The following is a 19,342-nucleotide window of genomic DNA, read 5'->3' as shown; positions in this document are numbered from 1 at the left end:
TCAAATATACCATGTATAATCCTTATAAAGTCCTTATAAGACTGGAGGATTGGGGAGATGGCTAAGTGTGTAGAACTGCTTGCTTCATGTGCAGGAGGCCTCGAGTTTGATTCCCAGGGCTGAATTCGTGCCTTCATGGTGGCTGCACCTCCTGCAGTGGTGTTGGCTGAGCCCAGGTCCTCTCTCCATCCCAGTCAGCTTTCTCACAGAAATGGACACGCTGATGCTCAAATTCACACAGCATGTACAGTAGCTAAAACAGACAACAGCATTTGGAAAACCAAAAAAGACTCACAGTCCTGATTCCAAAATAAACTACGACACTGTAGCAATCAAGGTGGTGTAATGATGACGTATGCTTTAAAGGACGAGAGTTCAGATTTCATAGATAAACCCTCTTGTTTGTGGTTAGTGGATCTTTTAAAACCCCAGAGCCAAGACAGTTCTGTGAGGGAAGGATTGATCTTTCCACAAAGAGTGATAAGCTAGTCTGGGGTACTCATGTGTAAAAGAATGGGTTAATTACAACCACACTGTATAAAAATTAACCCCAAATGAATCCGGGAGCTAAATATAAGAGCTACACCATAACATAATCTATCATATGATGAAAATGTCATTTTCTTGGAGTAAGAGCTTTGCCAGATCTGACATCAAGATAAATAAGAGACAATGATAAAGTATACTTTAATAACCTTTTTAACCTTTTGTAGATCAAGGACACTGTCAACAAAGAGAAGGGGCTTGGGCAGCTGTTCCATGGGTAAGAGCACTAGTTCTTGCAGAGGTCCAGAGTTTAATTCCCAGTGCCCAGCTTGGTTCACTAGGATCTGTGGCTCCAGCTTCAGAACATCTGATGCCATCTTTTTGGCCCCTGCAGACAACCACAGTCTCTCTCTCTCTCTCTCTCTCTCTCTCTCTCTCTCTCTCTCTCTCTCACACACACACACACACACACACACACACACACGCAAATTCTTTTAAGTCACTTTTTTAAAGGAATAAAAAGATAAGCTACATAATGGGAGGAAATATTTGCACATAGTTAGGAGATCAAGAACTTCTGCTCAAGATATACAGAAGCCTCCTTTTATGCTCTAACAGTGAAAAGACAGGTTGGGGAACAGGAGAGGAGGCTCAGTGGTTGAAGTGTTTGCTGATCTGGCAGAGGACCTGAATTCAGTTCCTAGCAGCCACCACCTATCAGGTGCTAATAGCTGCCTCTAACTCTAGCTCCAGGGGGTTTTAACACCCCTTTCTGGACTCTAGCTCCCTGAATATCCTGTACATAACAACAAAGATGTGTATATAAATAATAAAATAAAAAATTTAAAGACAAATCACTGAACTAAAGAAATTAGGGGAAAAAGCTACATATATAGTTCCCCAAAGAAGATGCATAAGTAGGTAATCTGAATAGAAAAGAGACTCAGTGTTGTCAGCCTTTAGGGAAATGTAAGTCAAAGCTTTGATGAGACTGGCAATATCCAGCAGGATATTTATGGTTAAAATAAACATGGACAATAATAATAAATGTTGGCAAAGATGGAGAGAAGTTAGACTTCTCAGACACAGCTGGTAAGAATGTGAAATAGTTCTTGAAAAATGGTAACCATAGATTTTTCACTTGATCCAGTAATTTTCCTAGGTATGTACACAGGGGAAATGATAAATGTACTTCCATGAAATAGGTTATTAGTATTTATATGTGGTATGTCTGTACAATGGAATATTATTCTGCTGTAAAAATGGAGTATTGATAGGTGTTACATCATTGGTGACTTTAAAAATGTATTATGGTTAGAGAAAAAGGTCTGTCCTAAAACTATTTATGATATGTGTAAAATAAAAATTCGTGGAGACAGAATGTAGAATCGTGGCTGTCTATGGGTGGTTGGCAGGGGTAGGCAAGACCTGCTTATTTCTGTAGGCTTCTTTTTTGGAGTGTTGAAAATGTGCTAAAATTGGAGTTCTGACGATGTTCACACAAAACACCATATTTATGGGTCGATATGGTGTTTGACTTACACCCCAATAAAGCTGTAAATTGAGAGACAACAGTGAATTTAAAAGCACTAAATTCTACATAAATTGTCTCATAGATTAAGATATTTTAAGAGCAAAAAGGATTTTTAGCAATCATTCACTTGATTTGTCTTTATCTGAGAGATGAAGGGACTAGAGACTAGAAAAATTAAATTGTCAGAAGATATGAAAATAATTAGTTGAAAAAACCCCAAATACCCACCAACCTTACACTGAAATTCTATAATCAATAGTTGGTAAACCCTGCTGAGGCCATTTATATAGCAAAATTGTGGTGTAGACACGGTAATAACTCATTACTTAATTAGTGTGATCCATCCAAATAGCCACATGTGGATTGAGTTAACTTTTGTGTAGACAAGATCAAAATGCCAAAACCTACAAGGATAGATAACTCCAAACAGCAGACACAGCACCGCCCCAGCCCGTTAAAAGAGATGCGTAAAATTGTTTGGAGGGCGAGTTTCTTTAGTTTCTGTGTTGTGGCAGCAAACATAAATATCTAAAACATATTAAGTAACCCTGGTAATATTTTAATTTTAATGTAAGGGGGGAAAGCAAGCCCTTAATTCTCTCAGAGCATATTTTTCTAACTTAGAATAATTGCCTCCACATTGTGGCTTCACATAAAAGAAGAATAAATTATCTTTGGGAAAAAGGTTTGATTTTCTTCCATTTTCACAGACAGGTGATGGGGAATTTAATTCTCCTCCAAGACCCTGTTGCTTTTCTTAGTTTTCTGTGTTAGGATTTAATATTTCAATCTTTTCTTCATGGAGTTTTCCATTAATTCAAACTTTGCAAAAAAAAATAATTACCAAATTTTCAGAGCCTTGTAATTAAAGATTGGGAATGAGTAGGCCCTGGGCTATCCAGCTCTCTGAGGGGGAATGCATTTGGCTTGTGAAATTTCATATTTTTAATCATGTGTGTGTGTGTGTGTACACGTCATAGTGCATGTGTGGAGGTCAGAGGACAACCTTGAGTTTCAGTCCTTGTTTTCTTGTTTGATGCAAGGTCTAGTGTCGTGTGTCACTATGTATAGGGTAGCTGAATGAATCGCTCCTAGGGATTCTCTCTGTCTCCTGTTCCCATTTCACTGTAAGAGGGCTGGGATTACAGGCACACACCAGTGTACCAGTCTTTATGTGGTTTCTGGGGATCCAAACTCAGGTTTTCATGTTTATGTAGAAGCACTTTCATTACTAGACCATTTATTTCTCTAGCCCATGAAACTTTAAAAACAAATGTGATTTTTTAAGGTTGGCATATTTTACTGGATGACTTTAGAAAAACAAGTCTACCCTGGCATGACAATTATAGGGCTTGGGTATGATGTGGGTGACCATGTGGGGTGGTTGCAGGACACTGGAGGCACTTTTTTATTTTTGCTCCCTGGAACAACAGTCATATGCATTGTACCTGCGATCTTTGCTAGGCTGTCACACACCGCACGATGTCCTAGGTCAGAGACAGGCCAGCAGATGCTGACCTCGATAGACTATAAAAGACCTTAAACAGTCATGCTATAAAGCTATAGAAACTACATCACGGGTCAGAGCAGATGTCATTCACCTGTTCATCATTGTGAAGCTACAGGAAGCAAACTGACCACCATAGGCAATCAAATTAAAGTACAGCATACACACTTATACATAACATTGATACTTACAATGATTTTTTTTTAAAAAAGCCTATCGCTGGGTCTGAAGAGAGAGCTCAGAATTTAAGAGCACCATTCTTGCAGAGGAGTTGAATTTACTTTCTACTTCAGGTTTTTTGTTTGTTTGATTTTTTCGAGACAGGGTTTCTCTGTGTAGCTCTGGCTGCCCTGGAACTCACTCTGTAGACCAAGCTGGCCTCGAACTCAGAAATCCTTCTGCCTCTGCCTCTGCACCATGTCAGATGGCCCACAGCACTGTAGCCCTATGGGAATCTGACGCCTTTCTAACTCTTCCTCCATGGCCTTTAAGGGATAAGAATTTTATGTTCTTGAAAAGAGACTTGAACCCCTGCCTTTGTCCTTCAACAAGCATTTAACACTTGCAATTTAATTAAACACCTAATAGAGAAAGAGAACCATGGGCAAATCTTTTCTCCTAAGTTTATTTTGTGACAGTTTATTACATATAATGACTTTAATATAAAAGTCTACATTGTATGGTTTATTAAAATGGTGTTATTTGGGGTACATTAATGGGTTTTGAAGGTTTAAAGCATAATCTTGATTTCCTTGGCTTTTAGCATGCTTTTACTTGCCTCAAGGTCATGTGCAGTTGAGGAGTGCGTGGGGAGGGAGGTTAGTCTAGAATAAAATAGAATAAATAACCTCTTTGAATGCAAAGAAACACTCTGGGTAATTGGCAAGATTTTAACTACCAGCTAAAAACCTCTGCAAAAATGGATCGACTTCCAATTTATCTGATGCTGTCCGTTTCCTGAGTCGTTCTGGGTTTTCACTTGTGTTCAAAGACATTTAATGAAAACTAATGGCTGCTGCAGTGTGTAGGGACGAGGCAGTCAGATCTTTGCTGGATTTTCAGAGAGCATTTCTCCTCATAAACTGTTTCCCTAATGAGTTGTGTTGTCTCTCAGCTGGCTTTGCCGCGCTTAGCCTGTGCTTTCCCCAACTGGCCCCAGATGGAAAATACTCTCTAAAAATTGGATGGCTTTTTAAGTGTACCTCTCCACAGCCAGCCCAAACCAACAACAAAACACAACAACAACCACACAAATCAGCTGAACAGAATGCGTTTGATAGCATGGTCTGTACCCTAGCCCCGCCATCCTGTGTGGTTGAATGCTTTTTGCTTTGGGCAATTGGGATTTTTCTAATTTAACTAACTCATTAACATTAGCAGATGACATGCTGCAGAAAATCCATCCCCACCACTCCCCGGCTGCATTCAGATCTCAGTATTCTTCTAATCCACTGGGGATATATACACATGCTGTCTGTATTTATTTTATTTACATTTATTTATTTATGTATTTATTTCATAAGATTTATTTGTCTGATTTTCTTCTGAAGAATTCATGAGCAGTGCAGAGACATTTTGTATAAGGAGTTTACTTCATGCAGTACATGAAGGCGGGACAGAGTCTTTAAGAGCAAGCCTGGGGGAGAAGGAGCAGACGGTGGGGAGGACACCCATAGAGCTCTTGTTTCTACCCTGTAAAGATGCAGCTGGGCTGCCTGTCTAGACAACCACTGGCCACACCATCGGACTGTCAATCAGGCAAGTTATCCAAGGTTAGCCACACCCAGAGACCTCCTAGTAAAAACTAGGTGTTCATTAATGCACTATTGTATTTTATATTTCATTTGACTAGTCAATTTATAAATCTCTTCTTAGATTTTAGACTTCCCAGAGATTTGAACATATGTGAGTGCCTCTTTCCTTCCCTTTCTTTTTCTTTTTCCTTTTCCTCCTCTCTTCTTTCCTCCCTCCCTCCCATCCTTCTCTCTCTTTCTTCTTTCCCTCCCCACCTCTCTACTATCTTACTTCCCTCCTACCTATTTTCCTCTCTCTTATTTCCTGAGTGTTTCCATTATAGATGTACACAAGCACATGTGGCTATCATCTATTTTTATCTAGCCATCCATCCATCCATCCATCTATCCATCCACCCATCCATCTATCCATCCATGTAGTCTGTCTTTGACCTGTTGTGATGACTTTACTCTGCACTTTCCCATGATCATTTTCTCAGGTTTAGCTAACGGGTGTGTGTGCGTGCGTGTGTGTGTGTGTGTGATATTTGTATTGGTTTATGTGCACGTGTGTGCTGGTATCTATCCATGCATGTCTATGTTTGTAGAGGCCTGAGATCAATGCCTAGCATCTTCCACTCTCCTTCTTCACTTACGTTTTGAGTCAGGCTCCCTCACTGAACTTGTAGCTCATCAGTTTCACTAGGCTGGCTGGCCAGTGACCTCCAGAGATGCCCCTGCCTTTGTGTCCTCAGCTCTGGGATCACAGGTGTGTTAGCAACTTCTGTTAATCCAGACTAGGATCTTCATGCTTGCATGATGGGAACTTTACTAACTGAGGTAGCCTTTCAGTCCCCATTAATAAATGTTCACAAGTATTATGTGGGGATAGTGCTTCCACTGAGGTAGGTAAGTGGCCAGGACTTCCTTCTGGCACCATATTGCTCATTGTTGTGGTTGGTCCTTATTGTCCTGAAAGGTTAACATTATTCAGTGCTTGTATAATATTGCTGCTAAGTAATTTGGATGTCATTTCTACCATTATATTACATGATTGGCAGCTTAATATATGTGAAAGAATTAAGCAAACCAAGTAGGACAGCAAGCTAGGCTATTTGAGGAATTTTATAAGGATTCTCATTCTCCCTGGGGACATAATGCTTATGCTATCGAAATGTAAAATCCATCACCTAGAGTCCTTTCCAAATTACCATGAACACTAGAAGGATGATCACTATTCTAATACTTAATATGACTACCAGTTACTATGTACCAATCACTGGGAAAATACTTCTTTAGGTGAATTGTCTCATTAATGGATGTTTCCTTATTAATTGTGTTTTAGAGATCAGCCCATGGAGAACTAAATATATTAAAGAATTTGAGTTATTAGCTAGTAAGAAGTAGAGCTCGAAGCCCAGTTGGTACCCTTTGTACGTAGAAGGAAAGCTTGTGCTTGGTGGCTATGCCTCAGCATGGTTTGTAGGCATTCCCTTTCTAGCTATTTTTATTCTCAAGAAATAAATCTTCCTCCAATAACACAATCCTTTTTTAGCCCCTTCTCATGGTCACCCTGCCTGGATAATGTTCTACACCGCTTTGCATAGCTGCCTCTTATTCTAGCTATTGTATATAAAAAGGTTTGGTGTTGGCATATATGACTTGAGATCGCATCACCCACTGGAGTTATTTCCTATTACCATCACCTACCATAGTTTCAAAGTACTTCCTTGTCTTCTTGTTTATCATCTATATGTTCTATAGAAAGTAAGTTTCATGAAGGCAGGGACTTGGTCTTTCTAGTCTTGTGTGTGTGCCTGTGTGTATTTATTTGTACATTTGTATACAGAGGCCAGAGTTGCAATGCCCAGTGTCTTTCTGTATCATTTCCCACCTTATTTTTTTGAAACAGAGTCTCTCACTGAATTTGACACTCACAGATCCAGAAAGACCGAATGGCCAAGGAGACCCAGAGCCCCTTTAGCATGATAGTACAGTACTGCTTTTATGTGTTTATATTGGTTTGCTGGGATCCAACTCAGGCATTCCTTGCATGACAGCACTTTACCAGAAGAGCCATGTCCCAGTCTTGACCTAGTCCTTATACATGCCTCTGTCTTCCACATCTCTGCACCAGGAACTCTAAGGCATAAGCACTAGAATAATCATGCTCCTTGTGAAATGATGGCCTGTTGTGATTTGGAGAATTAAAGGTTAGGAAAGCATGGGTTTGATAAAGTGGAAATTGGCATCCCCTGCAGTCTGTGTCATAGCTATTCACATACAAGCTAGTCTTAGTGATTGCAGTGGTTGTAGTCAATAAAGCAAGGAGGGGCTTATGGGGCCCACCCCTTCCTGAGGAGCTATTGGGAGTTATTTGTTGCTAGCATAGGAGGTGATGTTTTCTTCAGTGGTAGAGGCACTGTTAAGTTGTTCATGCTCTAGTAAATAACTGCACTGAATCATGAAAGCAATTCAGTAAGTTACATGTGCATGCACATGCACATACACACACATGCAATGTATACCTCCATGTGCACATGCATTCACACCCATGCACACACCCATGCACACACAGATGCACACACATGTATTCACACCCACATGCATATGCACACACATGTTTTCACACACGCATGCAGGCGCACACAGCAGGTAGGGGACTTGTTGGGAAGAAGAAAGGGTTCAGTGGGAGAGGGAGAGCTTGAGACAGGGGAAGAGGGGAGAAAATAAACACAATTAATTATATATGTGTGTAAAACTGTTAAAGAATGAACAAACAAAAGACTACTTTGCAAAGCATTTTGTTAAGTCCTTCTGTATCAGCCCTACTTGGCTATCTTGTTTTGAAGGGTAACAGGCAATTTCTATATTTTCAGCAGAAATTTTTGAATCACCAAAGAAGTACTGAATTTTATTCAGGGAAGTTAAGGTTTCCTATGGATATTTATAATTCATATTAAGTTATAATCTACTATTCAACAATTCCCACACACATTGTTCGATTGATGTAGTTGAACTTCAGCATTTGAGAAAAAAAAATGAGAGAGAGACTTTCAGAGAGGCTACATGATATGTCCATTGTCACAAGACCAAAGGGTAAGGAATCCTAGACTCAAATCCATTTCCCTTTTAAAGTATATTTTTTATTAATTCGTTGAGAATTTCAAATGTGCATAGAATGTATCTTGATTATATTCACTTCTGATTCCTAGCCTCAACTCTCCTAGAATCCATCTCCTGTTCTTCCAAAATCCTCAACTTCATTTCCTTAAAAAATAATAACCCACAGAGTCACCCTTGTGCCACCTGTATACTATGAGTATAGGGACTTTGTAGCATGGTGAAGTTACTGTCCAACCAAGGGACACTCCCAGTTCTTTTTTCTTTTCTTTTTTTTTTTTTTCTTTACAGTTGGTGAAAATTGGAACTTAGTACATGGGATGGTCTTTTGTTAAGCAAAATTCTTACTCATCATAGAATCAACAAAACCAGTGCAGTTCCTGAAGAGTTAAAAGGCAGTGAGTCTTCTAAAAATAGTCAACGACTATTGTGACGATGTCACCCACAATTCACTGACACTGTCTTTATAAAAAAAAGAATGGGTCTTATGATGCTCAACAAATTTAAATTTCATTTTAAAAGATTTATTTTAATTTTAAAGTTATATGCCTTTATGTCCATATGGGTGTCTTTGCATGTGAGTACAGTTGCCCATGGAGGCCAGAAGAGAGTATCAGATCCCATGGAGTTGAAGTTACATGTGGTTGTGAGCCACCAGGTATGGGTTCTAGGAACTTATTCTCCTATCCTCTACAAAAGCAATAGGTGCTCTGGACCACTGAGCCATCTCTCCAGCTCCTTATATAATAATGTTCTGACAATTAAATATTGGCAGTAATGTGCAAGTTTTGTGATTTCCTTGTTGGGTCTTAGGCTCAATGAGTCTTGGTTATGGAGTATCATTTTGTGAGTTTGATCTCATGGGATTTGCAGACATCTCCTGAGCGTATAAAAATAGAACACATCTGGCAGATGGAAAGAGGACAGGTATGGAACACATGTGGCGTGACATAGACCATCTGCTATTGGCTACAGTCTGCTGATTTAACATGCTAATCCATTCGCTGACTCTGGAAGCAACACCTATAAAAAAAATAATACAAGCACCTCTGAAAAGATGGCTTCGTATGTGCCGAGAACTCTGGTTTTAGACTTACTTTTTGTGTCTGGGTACTTTTTGGCTCTAGTTTTTGGTAGGAAAGTTGCAAACTGAAAAGTCTAAACACTGCAGTCTTGATAACAAAACATGTGTTCACTTTTTGCAGTGGCCGTGGAGACAGACGGGGGATTCTTCTAAATTGTAAAGGAAAATACATCATTCACCCATGGAGGGGAAGAGACAGCTGGATAGAAGGGACTTTGGTAAAAGACTCTCTCTGGACAGCAGTCTTGTGGTAAGTGCTAAATATTCACTGACCACTGTATGTGCTTTGGCTTCAAATCCGTTATTTTTGACTGTTCCTTCCTGAACGCTCGGCTCCTAAAACCCTGATTCCATTTACCCCATTAGGCAACATCCCTTGGGATTTAGGCTCATTTATTTTTTTACAAACTCAAAAGCCAGCAAATTATTGGAATGTTTGTATAGTGTCTTAATAGGTAAATGTCATAATCTGTCAACATTACATATAATTACATTAATTCTGGCTGAAATAGACATTAACCTATACAAAAATGGGCCTGTGCCTGGGGTCCATTTGTGTAGGATGCCAGGCCTATGTGGAGTCGCTTCACCATTCAATTTACTATGGAACTAGCCTGAACAAAACTTCAGTACAACTTCAAGTGTTAAAGAGCCAAGAGAGTAGCTGAGTGCTTCTTGGCTGTATATTCGTTCGTTCTACATAATATTTCTTTCTGAGAGATTTTATTCCAGTTCTTTTTTAAAATGTTATTTAGCATGTGTGCATACGATGTGTGTGTGTGTGTGTGTGTGTGAATGTGTGATTGCATGAGCAGATCAGAGAACTGCTTTCCGAAGGCCGAGTTTGTCGTCTACCTAATCGTGGTGGCAAAATCTCTCTTGTTTTTGCTGCTGTGTTGTGCACTCCAGTGTAGATGGACTTAGAACTTCCCACTGGCACTCCTGCCTTCGAATTCCATCTTGCCATAGAAGTCCAGAAATTTTAAATGACACTACTATATCTAGCTTGTTTTGTGACCTCCAAGGGGTCAAATTCAGGTTATTGTTTTTTGTTTGTTTGTTTTTACCAACTGAAGCATATTGCTGGCCCCAATGGACACCATTCTTAACAGCCTGGTTGGGATGACCTTTGCATGTGAGCATTGGGTTAGCCCAAAGAAACAGCTTAAATTGCAGTGCTTGGAAACTTGGCTTCTGTCCCAAAGCCTCTGGACCAATATATGTAAATCACCTTCTCTGTTCCATGATATCTGTAAACACAGCAAGACATCAGATGAAGACAACAGCTTAGTGTGATTTGTTCATTAGTGAAACATAGATCTCTTTTCCTCCCTTCTTCTGTGTGAGTTACAGGGATGTGCTGTACTCTTAGCAAGTGAGCTGGAGATGGGTTCCTAGAGCCTTTGTTGAGGGTTAAGGACATGAGTCCCTGAGTTCTATTCCAGGTACTCATGTTAAAAACCCAGGTGTGGTGGCAGTGCTGGGAAGTGGAAACAGGTGACCTTGGAGGCTCTTTGGACAGCTGGCCTCGCTTATTTGGTCAGTTCAGGCTCATGAGTGACTCTCCAATATCAAGGTGGACAGTGGAGCTTGGGGATTAACGCTGAGATGCCTGTCAACCCATACTTAATACATACACACGTGCACACACATGCACACACATGCACACTAATGGGCAACTCTCCCACCTCACCCAGTTGCTGAGCTGCTTTATCAATTGTGCCTCTCCATCTCTGCTGTGAGTCCAGGTTTCTTTGGTTTTTGTTTTTTCCTAATCTACAGCCGTTGCTTTTTATTTCTGTGATCATGGCCATTTCCCTTGAAAACCACTGTTCTCAACCTTCCTAAGGCTGTGACCATTTAGTACAGTCCCTCATGTCATAACATTATTTTCATTACTATCCCATACCTGCTATTTTGCTACTGTCATGAATCATAATGTAAATATTTTTTTTGAGATCGAAGTTTGCCAGAGGGGTAGAGACATACATGTTGAGAACTATCTCCTTGAGGCTTTTCATGAGTGGAGTTGTGAGTCTTGAGAAGAGAGTGAGTGTTCTCGTGTCAAGTTCCTCTTGTGACTCAGAAACTGGCTGTGGACTCAGCACTGACCAGCATACTCTTGGAGGCTAAGGACTTGGGTGACATTTTAAGTGTTCTTTTCCGTGGCTACAGTTATACCTCATACCCTACATCATGTGGCATCTGTGCAGAAAGTGCATGAAGGATGTATGCGTTCTCATGTTTCAATGCCCTTTTCAACTTCTAGGAAAACTGGTAATTAAGGGGTAATTCTCAGCCTCTTTTGCAGAAGAAAATCTTCATGGACGTTGACATGCCAAGATTCAGGTCTGACTTGGGCTCAGGCAGAGACAGCAGCAGCCATATGGTATGATGGGAACAGTTCAAAAAAGTTCTTTTAATCCAGAAATAGCATCCTGGTTGGTTGGTCTCCAGAGCCGCCTATTTCTGCCTCCAGTCTCAACTAATATGCAAATATCCTATAAAGGCAAACATGCTAAGCTATCATCTTTCAGTACTTCATAGTTTCAGTCCTTAGTAAAACACCTTGGATCTATTCAGAATGTGAAGAGCAGAATTTTATACAGGCTGTTGGTAAATAGGGTATATGTATTTATTTTATGTGTGTGTACACATGTTTACATGCCATGTCATGTATGTGGAAGTAAGGGACAATTTTCTAGAGTCAGTTCTTTGTTTCTCTCATCTGAGTATTTGGACCACACTCATGTCATCAGGCTTGGTGTCAGGTACCTTATCCACTGAGCCACCATGTTGGCACCTACCCTGTATTTCTGAGACAGGGTCACTTATTGATCTGGAAGTTTTCAAACAGACTAGACTGGTGGGCCATCAAGCCTTAGAGATCCACCTGTCTTTGCATCCCCACCTCTGGGATTACAAGCATGTACCACCAGATGCAGCTTTCTTACAAGCATTCTGGTGATCAAACTCAGGTCGGTCCTCCTGCTTGCACACCAAGCCCTTTACCACATATGCTTATCTTGCTGATTCCCTTCTGTGTTTTGAGAGAGGTTCTCTTGCTGGCCTGTAGGTTACACTGGCTGGCCAGCAAGTCCCAAGGATCTGGCTGTTTCTGTCACCCCCAGCACAGGGATCTCAAGCGTGTTCTGGCAAGCCTGGTGTATTGTTTTGCTTTGTTTTTGTTTCTCCCTACATGGATTCTGGCAATAGAACTCTTGCTTGCAAGTCAAATACTTTACCAACAGAGCTGCCTTCTAAAACTTTTGAATCACAGACCCAGCGAAGGTCCTTGCTTTTCTTAAAGTTAACCAGAAGGATAACACCAGGTAGAGAGCACAGGTCTCCATCTCTCATTTCTGTTCCTTATCTTTCACTAAACATTAGCCCAAGAAGAGATGCCTTTTGGAGAAACTAACTGGACAGAAAAGAAACAAGGCATCCTCATGTCTCAAAACTCCAGTACAATAACCATCGTGACCAGAATTTCTGAAAGTCAGGAGACCCAGAGGGGTTTTTCTCATTCAGATTTTGCAGGAGAAAATTCTTCCTCATGAACCCTAAGAATAAGGTACTATTAACTTTAGTACCTTTTTATTTCACTTAATCAAAACGTGACGTGTTAAGTTAGAAATTATGACTCTCTTGCGATGGCTTTTAAATATTTTTCAGGCTGGAGGAACCATATAGAATGAAGGAACAGTGCAGATGAAGGAAAACAAAGAAGAAAAACTGTTTATGTCCCTTAGTGATAACTTTGAGGACTAAGCATAGAGGGGTTTTAAAATGTGTGTGTGTGTGTGTGTGTGTGTACAAGAGCACATGTACAGGTCTGAGGATAACCTCTGCTGTTGATTGGTCCTCACTTTCTGCTTCTTTTGAGGCATGATGTCTTGTTCTTCATTATGTACATCAGGCCTTGAAAATGTAGTGCTGAGTCCACCCACCCTCCATTGGTGCAGCTTGTCTGGGTGCTGGGAATGGAAGCCAGAATACAGAGGACTGAGAGAGTGCACTCAGGATAACTAGTTGCTAGAAGTCTTGAAGGGTCTAGAGCAGAACCCAAGAAGGACAGAGTACCTGTTGTTTACTGTAACACCCAGTTCTGGGGCCAGGGAGTGGAGGATAGAAGGTCCAATCGGCAGACACAGGCATGTCAGCAGTTGGGGCTGCTGGTGTCCAACACCAAAACTACCTTAGCTGGCAGCTCTGGGTGTTTGGTTGGCAAATCACATATTGAGGTTACACTACAATGGTTTCTTTCCTTTAGTCATACTAGCTGAGATTTATTGAAGTTTAATACATGCCAGACAGTCTACTCAGATCTTTATATAGAAATAGTTGGCTAATACAACAACCCTTTAAAGTAAGAATTCTAACTGTCCCTACTTTACAAATGAGAATTCTACAGCTTTGTGTGTGACTTAACTCCCCCGAGGCCTTAGAACTTGGGAGTGTTGGAGCTGAAACTTCATCTTTGGGTCTGGCTTTGTATATCTTGAAGCTCTGAAGTAGAAACTTCTGTGACAGCCACGGGGAGTCTACATAGGCTGCTTGCATGCCCGTTCTGACAGAAAGGCCCCCAGCTGTTCTGACAGAACTAGAAACTTGCATGGATACTGAGACACCTACCATACCTGCGCCCAGTGATGAGGGAGGCAGGCTTTGTTTTAGCAAGAACAATTGACCAGGCATGGGGTTGGAAGGGAGGGACCCCCTGGTGTTGGGGGAGAGGGGCTCCCAGGAGTGGTGTTGGGAGGGAGGGGTTCATAAGGAATAAGGGACATGAATACTGAAAGGTGGAGCTAGACCTGCTTTCTGAGCTTTGGATTTATTATTATTATTATTATTACTTTTTTTGAACCAACTCTAATTTAAGAAGAATATGCATGCATTTACCTGAGGAATTATTGAACAGAGGGAAGTAACTGAGGAGTGATGGGGCACATCCAGCTTGTGGGTAGATGTCCTTCATGGCAGGATACAGCCCTGTGATAAACCTGACAATCCTATCTCAGTGCTAAGCAGACTTTCAGTTGGACTGCTGACTGATGGAGAGAGCAGAGGACCCAAAGCATTTCTCACTTTCCAGAGGGGATGCTGTTGTTTAGCTCACTGCTAGCAATTGGTGCCCAGCACCCAGGAGGTTTTTCCTTCATCTGTTTTAGGTGTTCTCTGTGAGAGACTTCTCCTTCCCTTCCTCTCAGCCAACTGACATAAAAACCACACCTTCAAAGACTCCCATGAAAATGCTCTTCTTTTGAGACATGGTCTTATGCATGGCCAAGCTAGCCTCAAATTTGCTGTTTAGTTAACTTTACCCATCAACTTGAAATAACCTAGAGTTAGAGAGAAGGGAGTTTCATTTGAAGGGTTGCCCAGATCATGTTGACTTGTGGCATGTTTATTGGGGATTTTTTTGATTATTAATTGATGTAAGAAGGCCCAGCCCACTGTGGGTTGCACTATTCCCTTGGCTTTGTAAGAAAGCTAGCTTAGCATAAACCCCAGTAATCTAGCTAGTAAGAAGTGTTCTTTCACGTTTTCTGCTTAAAGTTCTTGCTTGACTTCCTATCATGTCTTTTTTCAGTGATAGGCTATAGACTATACGTTGACATACACCTTCCCTTCACCCAAATTGCCTTTGGTTAGAGTGTTTTATCACAGCAGCAGAATGAAACTAGAACACTCATTATGTAGCCCAGGATAACCTTTACTTTCTGATCCTTCTTCTCCCATCTCCTAAGTGGTTTCAGGTGTGTGCCTGGTTTAAATACAGTGTAGGGATGGATGGAATCCAGGGTTGGTTATGCTGGGAAGATACTCTAGTAGTTTGTTAACATGTCGATCCCCAGAAAATGTCCTTCTTGATTGGATCTTATTCACCTGATTTAACTGATTGCCACATGAACCAGTTCTCAAACATTGGTGGTATTGACATTGTAGACCCAGAAATTGTTTGTGGTATGTGTGTCCTGTGCATTGTGGGATGTTTAGTAGAACATCAGGCTTTTACTCATTGGGTACCTTACCATCTCTTCCAGTTAAGGCTACCAAGTCAGCCTCCAGATAGGACCTGCTCCCTGGGAGTTGATCACCTTTAATGGAGCTAAAGTATAACTTCTTAGAGGACACAGGCTATGGCTTATTCATGTTTGTGCGCTGACACATGGCCCTTGCTCAGTGTGATAAATGTTGGTTTGAGTTTGGTCATGAGTAGCTGTCTATGAGCTCTAGAGACATTAGCTGGGGACCGGGGGTCTGGAGAGATGCTACTACTGTTGGTGATGGCTGGAGAGAGAAGGTGATGTACTACTGCGAGGATGATCCTGCTGTGGTGTGTGTGTGTGTGTGTGTGTGCGCGCGTGCGTGCGTGTGCATGCGTGTGCACGAGAGTAGGCCAGTGGATAGTCAAAGCGTCATCTCGTAGGTGTCATTTATTTTGATTTTTTGAGACAAAGTCTCTTACTGACTTGGAGCTCACCAAGTGGATTCAGCTCTCAAGTCTTTGAAATGGCTGAAATATTTTATACTAATCTGTACTTGTGCATTTTTATGGGGGGAAATCCATACAGTATCATAAAATTCTCAAGGGCATCTGTGACCCAAGAATGCTATGGCAGTTTGACTGCTGAGTGCTTCCCAGAGCATCTGCCCATGGACCACTTTCCTTCTGGGGACACAGAGAAGATGCTCTGTATTCTCTGATCTCCATCATCAGTTGTATTTAGCTAGAGTAGCGAGCATTACCTGTCAATGTCTGATGTCTTTGTGCATCCTTGGAATATCTGAGATCAGTACATCAAAATAGAAACTAGACATGTTTTGAAAGCATTTTGCAGATGCTGTGCTACTGATGAGGTGGGGAATTATCCTGCTTCCTTGACAGGAATAAGGACAAATGGGTGTCGATGCTTGCTTGGCATGCTTCTTGTTTCCTTATGGCACTCAGATCTGCTTGTCATCTTCCTATCTTTCAGTCACCAGCATTATCAGAGACTCCGAGTTTCCATGGCAACCGAGTTTCCTGAGTCCTCCTATGGCAGCCTCGTCATTTTCATGGCAGGCTCTCCAGTTCTTTGTCCATAACAACAGGTAGCATGTTGATCAGGTAGATTTCTCTGGGTATAGGTCTTTTAAACTCACCAGGCTCGGGGACATCCTTCCTGCATGCAGGTTTCCAGCGTGTTCTTCCCTCCTGTCTGTTTGGAAAGTGTTCTTCTGAGGCCTGTTCTCAGGATGTCCCCCCTACATTCTCATTTTCCAGGTTTTCCTCCTCTGGGGTTGCTTTCTGATGCCCTTCTGTATGCCAGCTGTGAGGCTCTCTTCTTGTGTGCCTTTTCTTCACTTTTTCATAGGAACTGAGCACCTAGAGGACGAAGCTCCTTGGCATGAGGAGCAAGAAATGCGAAGCAGGGCTTTCTGCTGATTTTGAACCTTTATCAATCTAATAATTCACTGGTCACAGTCCTAGCAGGGTGCACGCAGCAGGGCAAAAACTACAACAGCAGTCTGTATGCAGCTCAGAAGATGGCCTACTTGGTGAAGTGCTTACCACACAAGCACAAGGGCCTCAGTGCTGTCTTCAGAATGTAAAAGGGCCAGCAGGCACAGTGGCTCGGATTTGTAATTCCAACCCTTGTGGGGTAGTGGCACGAAGATTCCTGGTTCATTGACAGCCAGCCTATCCTAATCAGTGAGTTCCAGGCCAGTGAGAGACTGTCTCAAAAGTCAGGTGGACAGTATCCTGAGGAGTGATACTTGAGATTGACAAAAGGCCTTGGCGAGCACCTGTGCAACCTCCCCTTGTTTCTCAGGGTTTGGATAGAAGTCACCCTTCTGCTTTTATTGGTAGAAAGTTCTTACCACAAAGAGAAGGAATTTTATATTCCACTTGAGAGCATTGGCCTAAATTTAAGGTTTGGTGTTTCTGTTTTCCCTGTAGCAGAGGTTTATTGGAAAGCCACAGAGCCTTAAGAACCAGCCTCCAATGTGCATGTTTTATACTGCCGAAGTGTCTGAGACCATAGGTAAACTCTATGTAATCCTGAATCGTGGTCCTCCTCCTTCCTTCCCCTTAGGAGTGTTCCCTTCCATTGTCTACCTCCTTCTTAGCATTTTCCTCTCTTCCTTGTTGCTGCAAGACAGGGCTCATCGCATAGCCAAATCATCAGGAGTCTTTGTTCCCATTCGGTTATCTGTGTAAATGGTGCCAAGTGTACAAATACTTACACCAGCTCAGCTGCTTTGTGCTAACTTCCCTTCCTATACTGTCATTTATTATCATCTAATATTTATTAAATCCCCACCGGGTCGCAGGTTGTATTGCCTTGGCATAGCTTAGTCACTATCCACCATCTTCCCTCCAGTTTTGTTCATAACCCTCATCTCCAACCTCATTTCAATTAATATTTCGAGAGCCTGTCTAGGAGCATTGTATTTGAACGTTCCACATAATGCCAGATGCACAGATTTGAGATTCCTTTCTATGGACCAGTTTTGCAATTCTCTGCTAACCAAGAGTCTCATTAGTCTGGGCTGCCTTCTACAAGCCCTGACAGAGGTTTCTTCTGGTTTCTTTGCATTCTGGGTCATTCCAGATGTTTCCTCCTCACAAATTCCCAATCCTTAATGAGGCTTAATGGATCATAATTGTCCATTTCCAAAGGTGCCTCTGAGGTTCTCTTGCCTCTGTCTTTCGGCACCTCTTCGGTCCTTGGTTTTAAGTGGCTGTCTTCAGCCTGGTAGATTTCCTAATACAGTTAATTCACAGACTGCTCTATGCACATGGCTGTGTTGAGGGAAATAAAATCATTTGGTCTAGTGAATTCTGGGATCCATCTGTCAGAGCTGGCACCATAAGGAGCTTCAGGGCTGTTGGCTTTTTGTGAAGGAAGCTTTGTCAGAGGCCTGGCATCTTTGGAGGGAGAATAGCTCCAAGGCCTGTCAGTGTCCCAGTGTGAATAGGCCAATTCCAAGACAGAATTCCTGCAGGCATCAAGAGGTGGCCTGGGATGAAGCTACTGCTCTTGTTCTTTTCCCTTGTGTGGTATCCCACTGGCCCTGTGAGCATGGGAGGCAGCGATGCAGACAGGGAAGTCCTTGGGATAGTTAGGGGCTATGTGACAATCTTCCAGGCCAGATAGATTAGGCTCTTGAGCCTACTTGGTGAAGTCAACAAGGAGGAGGGGAAGCAGAAATAGAGGGAGAGAAGGAAGAAGGGAGAGAGGAGAGGGAGGGAGAGAGGAGAGGGAAAAAAGGAGGAGAAAGAAAGAGAAGAGTTGGGAAGGGAAAGAGAAGAAAGGAAAAGAGAGGGAGGGAGGATGAGAAGGGAAAAGAGATGATAAATGAAGGACAATAGGGAAAGAGAGGGAAGGAGATATTTGAGTGAGATATCTTTCATGCTGGTAGAAGGATCTGAAGAAGTCTGCCCCATCTGAGGGTCAGTGGTGTTGTTTCTGTCAGTTGGGAAGTCAGGTGACAGGAGGGGAAAAGAGGGAGGAGGCAGGCATGGAGGGCAGGAAGAACATCAGGAGCAAGACCCTGCTTCTAGGAAGAGCCATTATTGCTACCCTTAGGCAATACCTACTCTTTCCTAATAGCCAGCTGGCAGGAAACACTACTTTAGGTGGAGGGACCATTGCCAGTGGTGCCTCCAGCAGCAGCAGGTCAGACTGTAGGCACTCTGTGAGCTCTAGTCCCTTAGGGTGGCTACCATTGCTGAGTCCATTTGGAAGTCAGTTGGACAGGGGCCAGTGCAAGGAAGGGAAGTGTGAAAGGCAGATTCACTCAGAGAGAAGCTAAGAGAAGCAACCTTTGCGGAGATGAAAAGCAAGCATAGACAAGTTTAAGTGTGTGTGTGTGTGTGTGTG

The 19,342-nt window shown here is 42.0% G+C and overlaps 1 protein-coding gene across 1 annotated transcript in view; it reads left to right on the top strand.

The window, feature by feature from the left end:
• Positions 1–19,342, top strand: part of Nckap5 (NCK associated protein 5) — an 805,148-nt gene that overhangs the window by 31,886 nt on the left and 753,920 nt on the right. Inside the window, 1 exon segment of the mRNA XM_029471137.1 lies at positions 9,589–9,717. Coding sequence (XP_029326997.1) covers positions 9,649–9,717 — 69 coding nt within the window. The 5' untranslated portion in view covers positions 9,589–9,648.

The sequence above is a fragment of the Mus caroli genome, chromosome 1, assembly GCF_900094665.2.
Source record: "Mus caroli chromosome 1, CAROLI_EIJ_v1.1, whole genome shotgun sequence".
In the NCBI taxonomy this organism is placed as follows: domain Eukaryota; kingdom Metazoa; phylum Chordata; class Mammalia; order Rodentia; family Muridae; genus Mus; species Mus caroli.
Note: the sequence above shows the minus strand (reverse complement) of the source record. Positions and strands in the feature narration are given on the sequence as shown.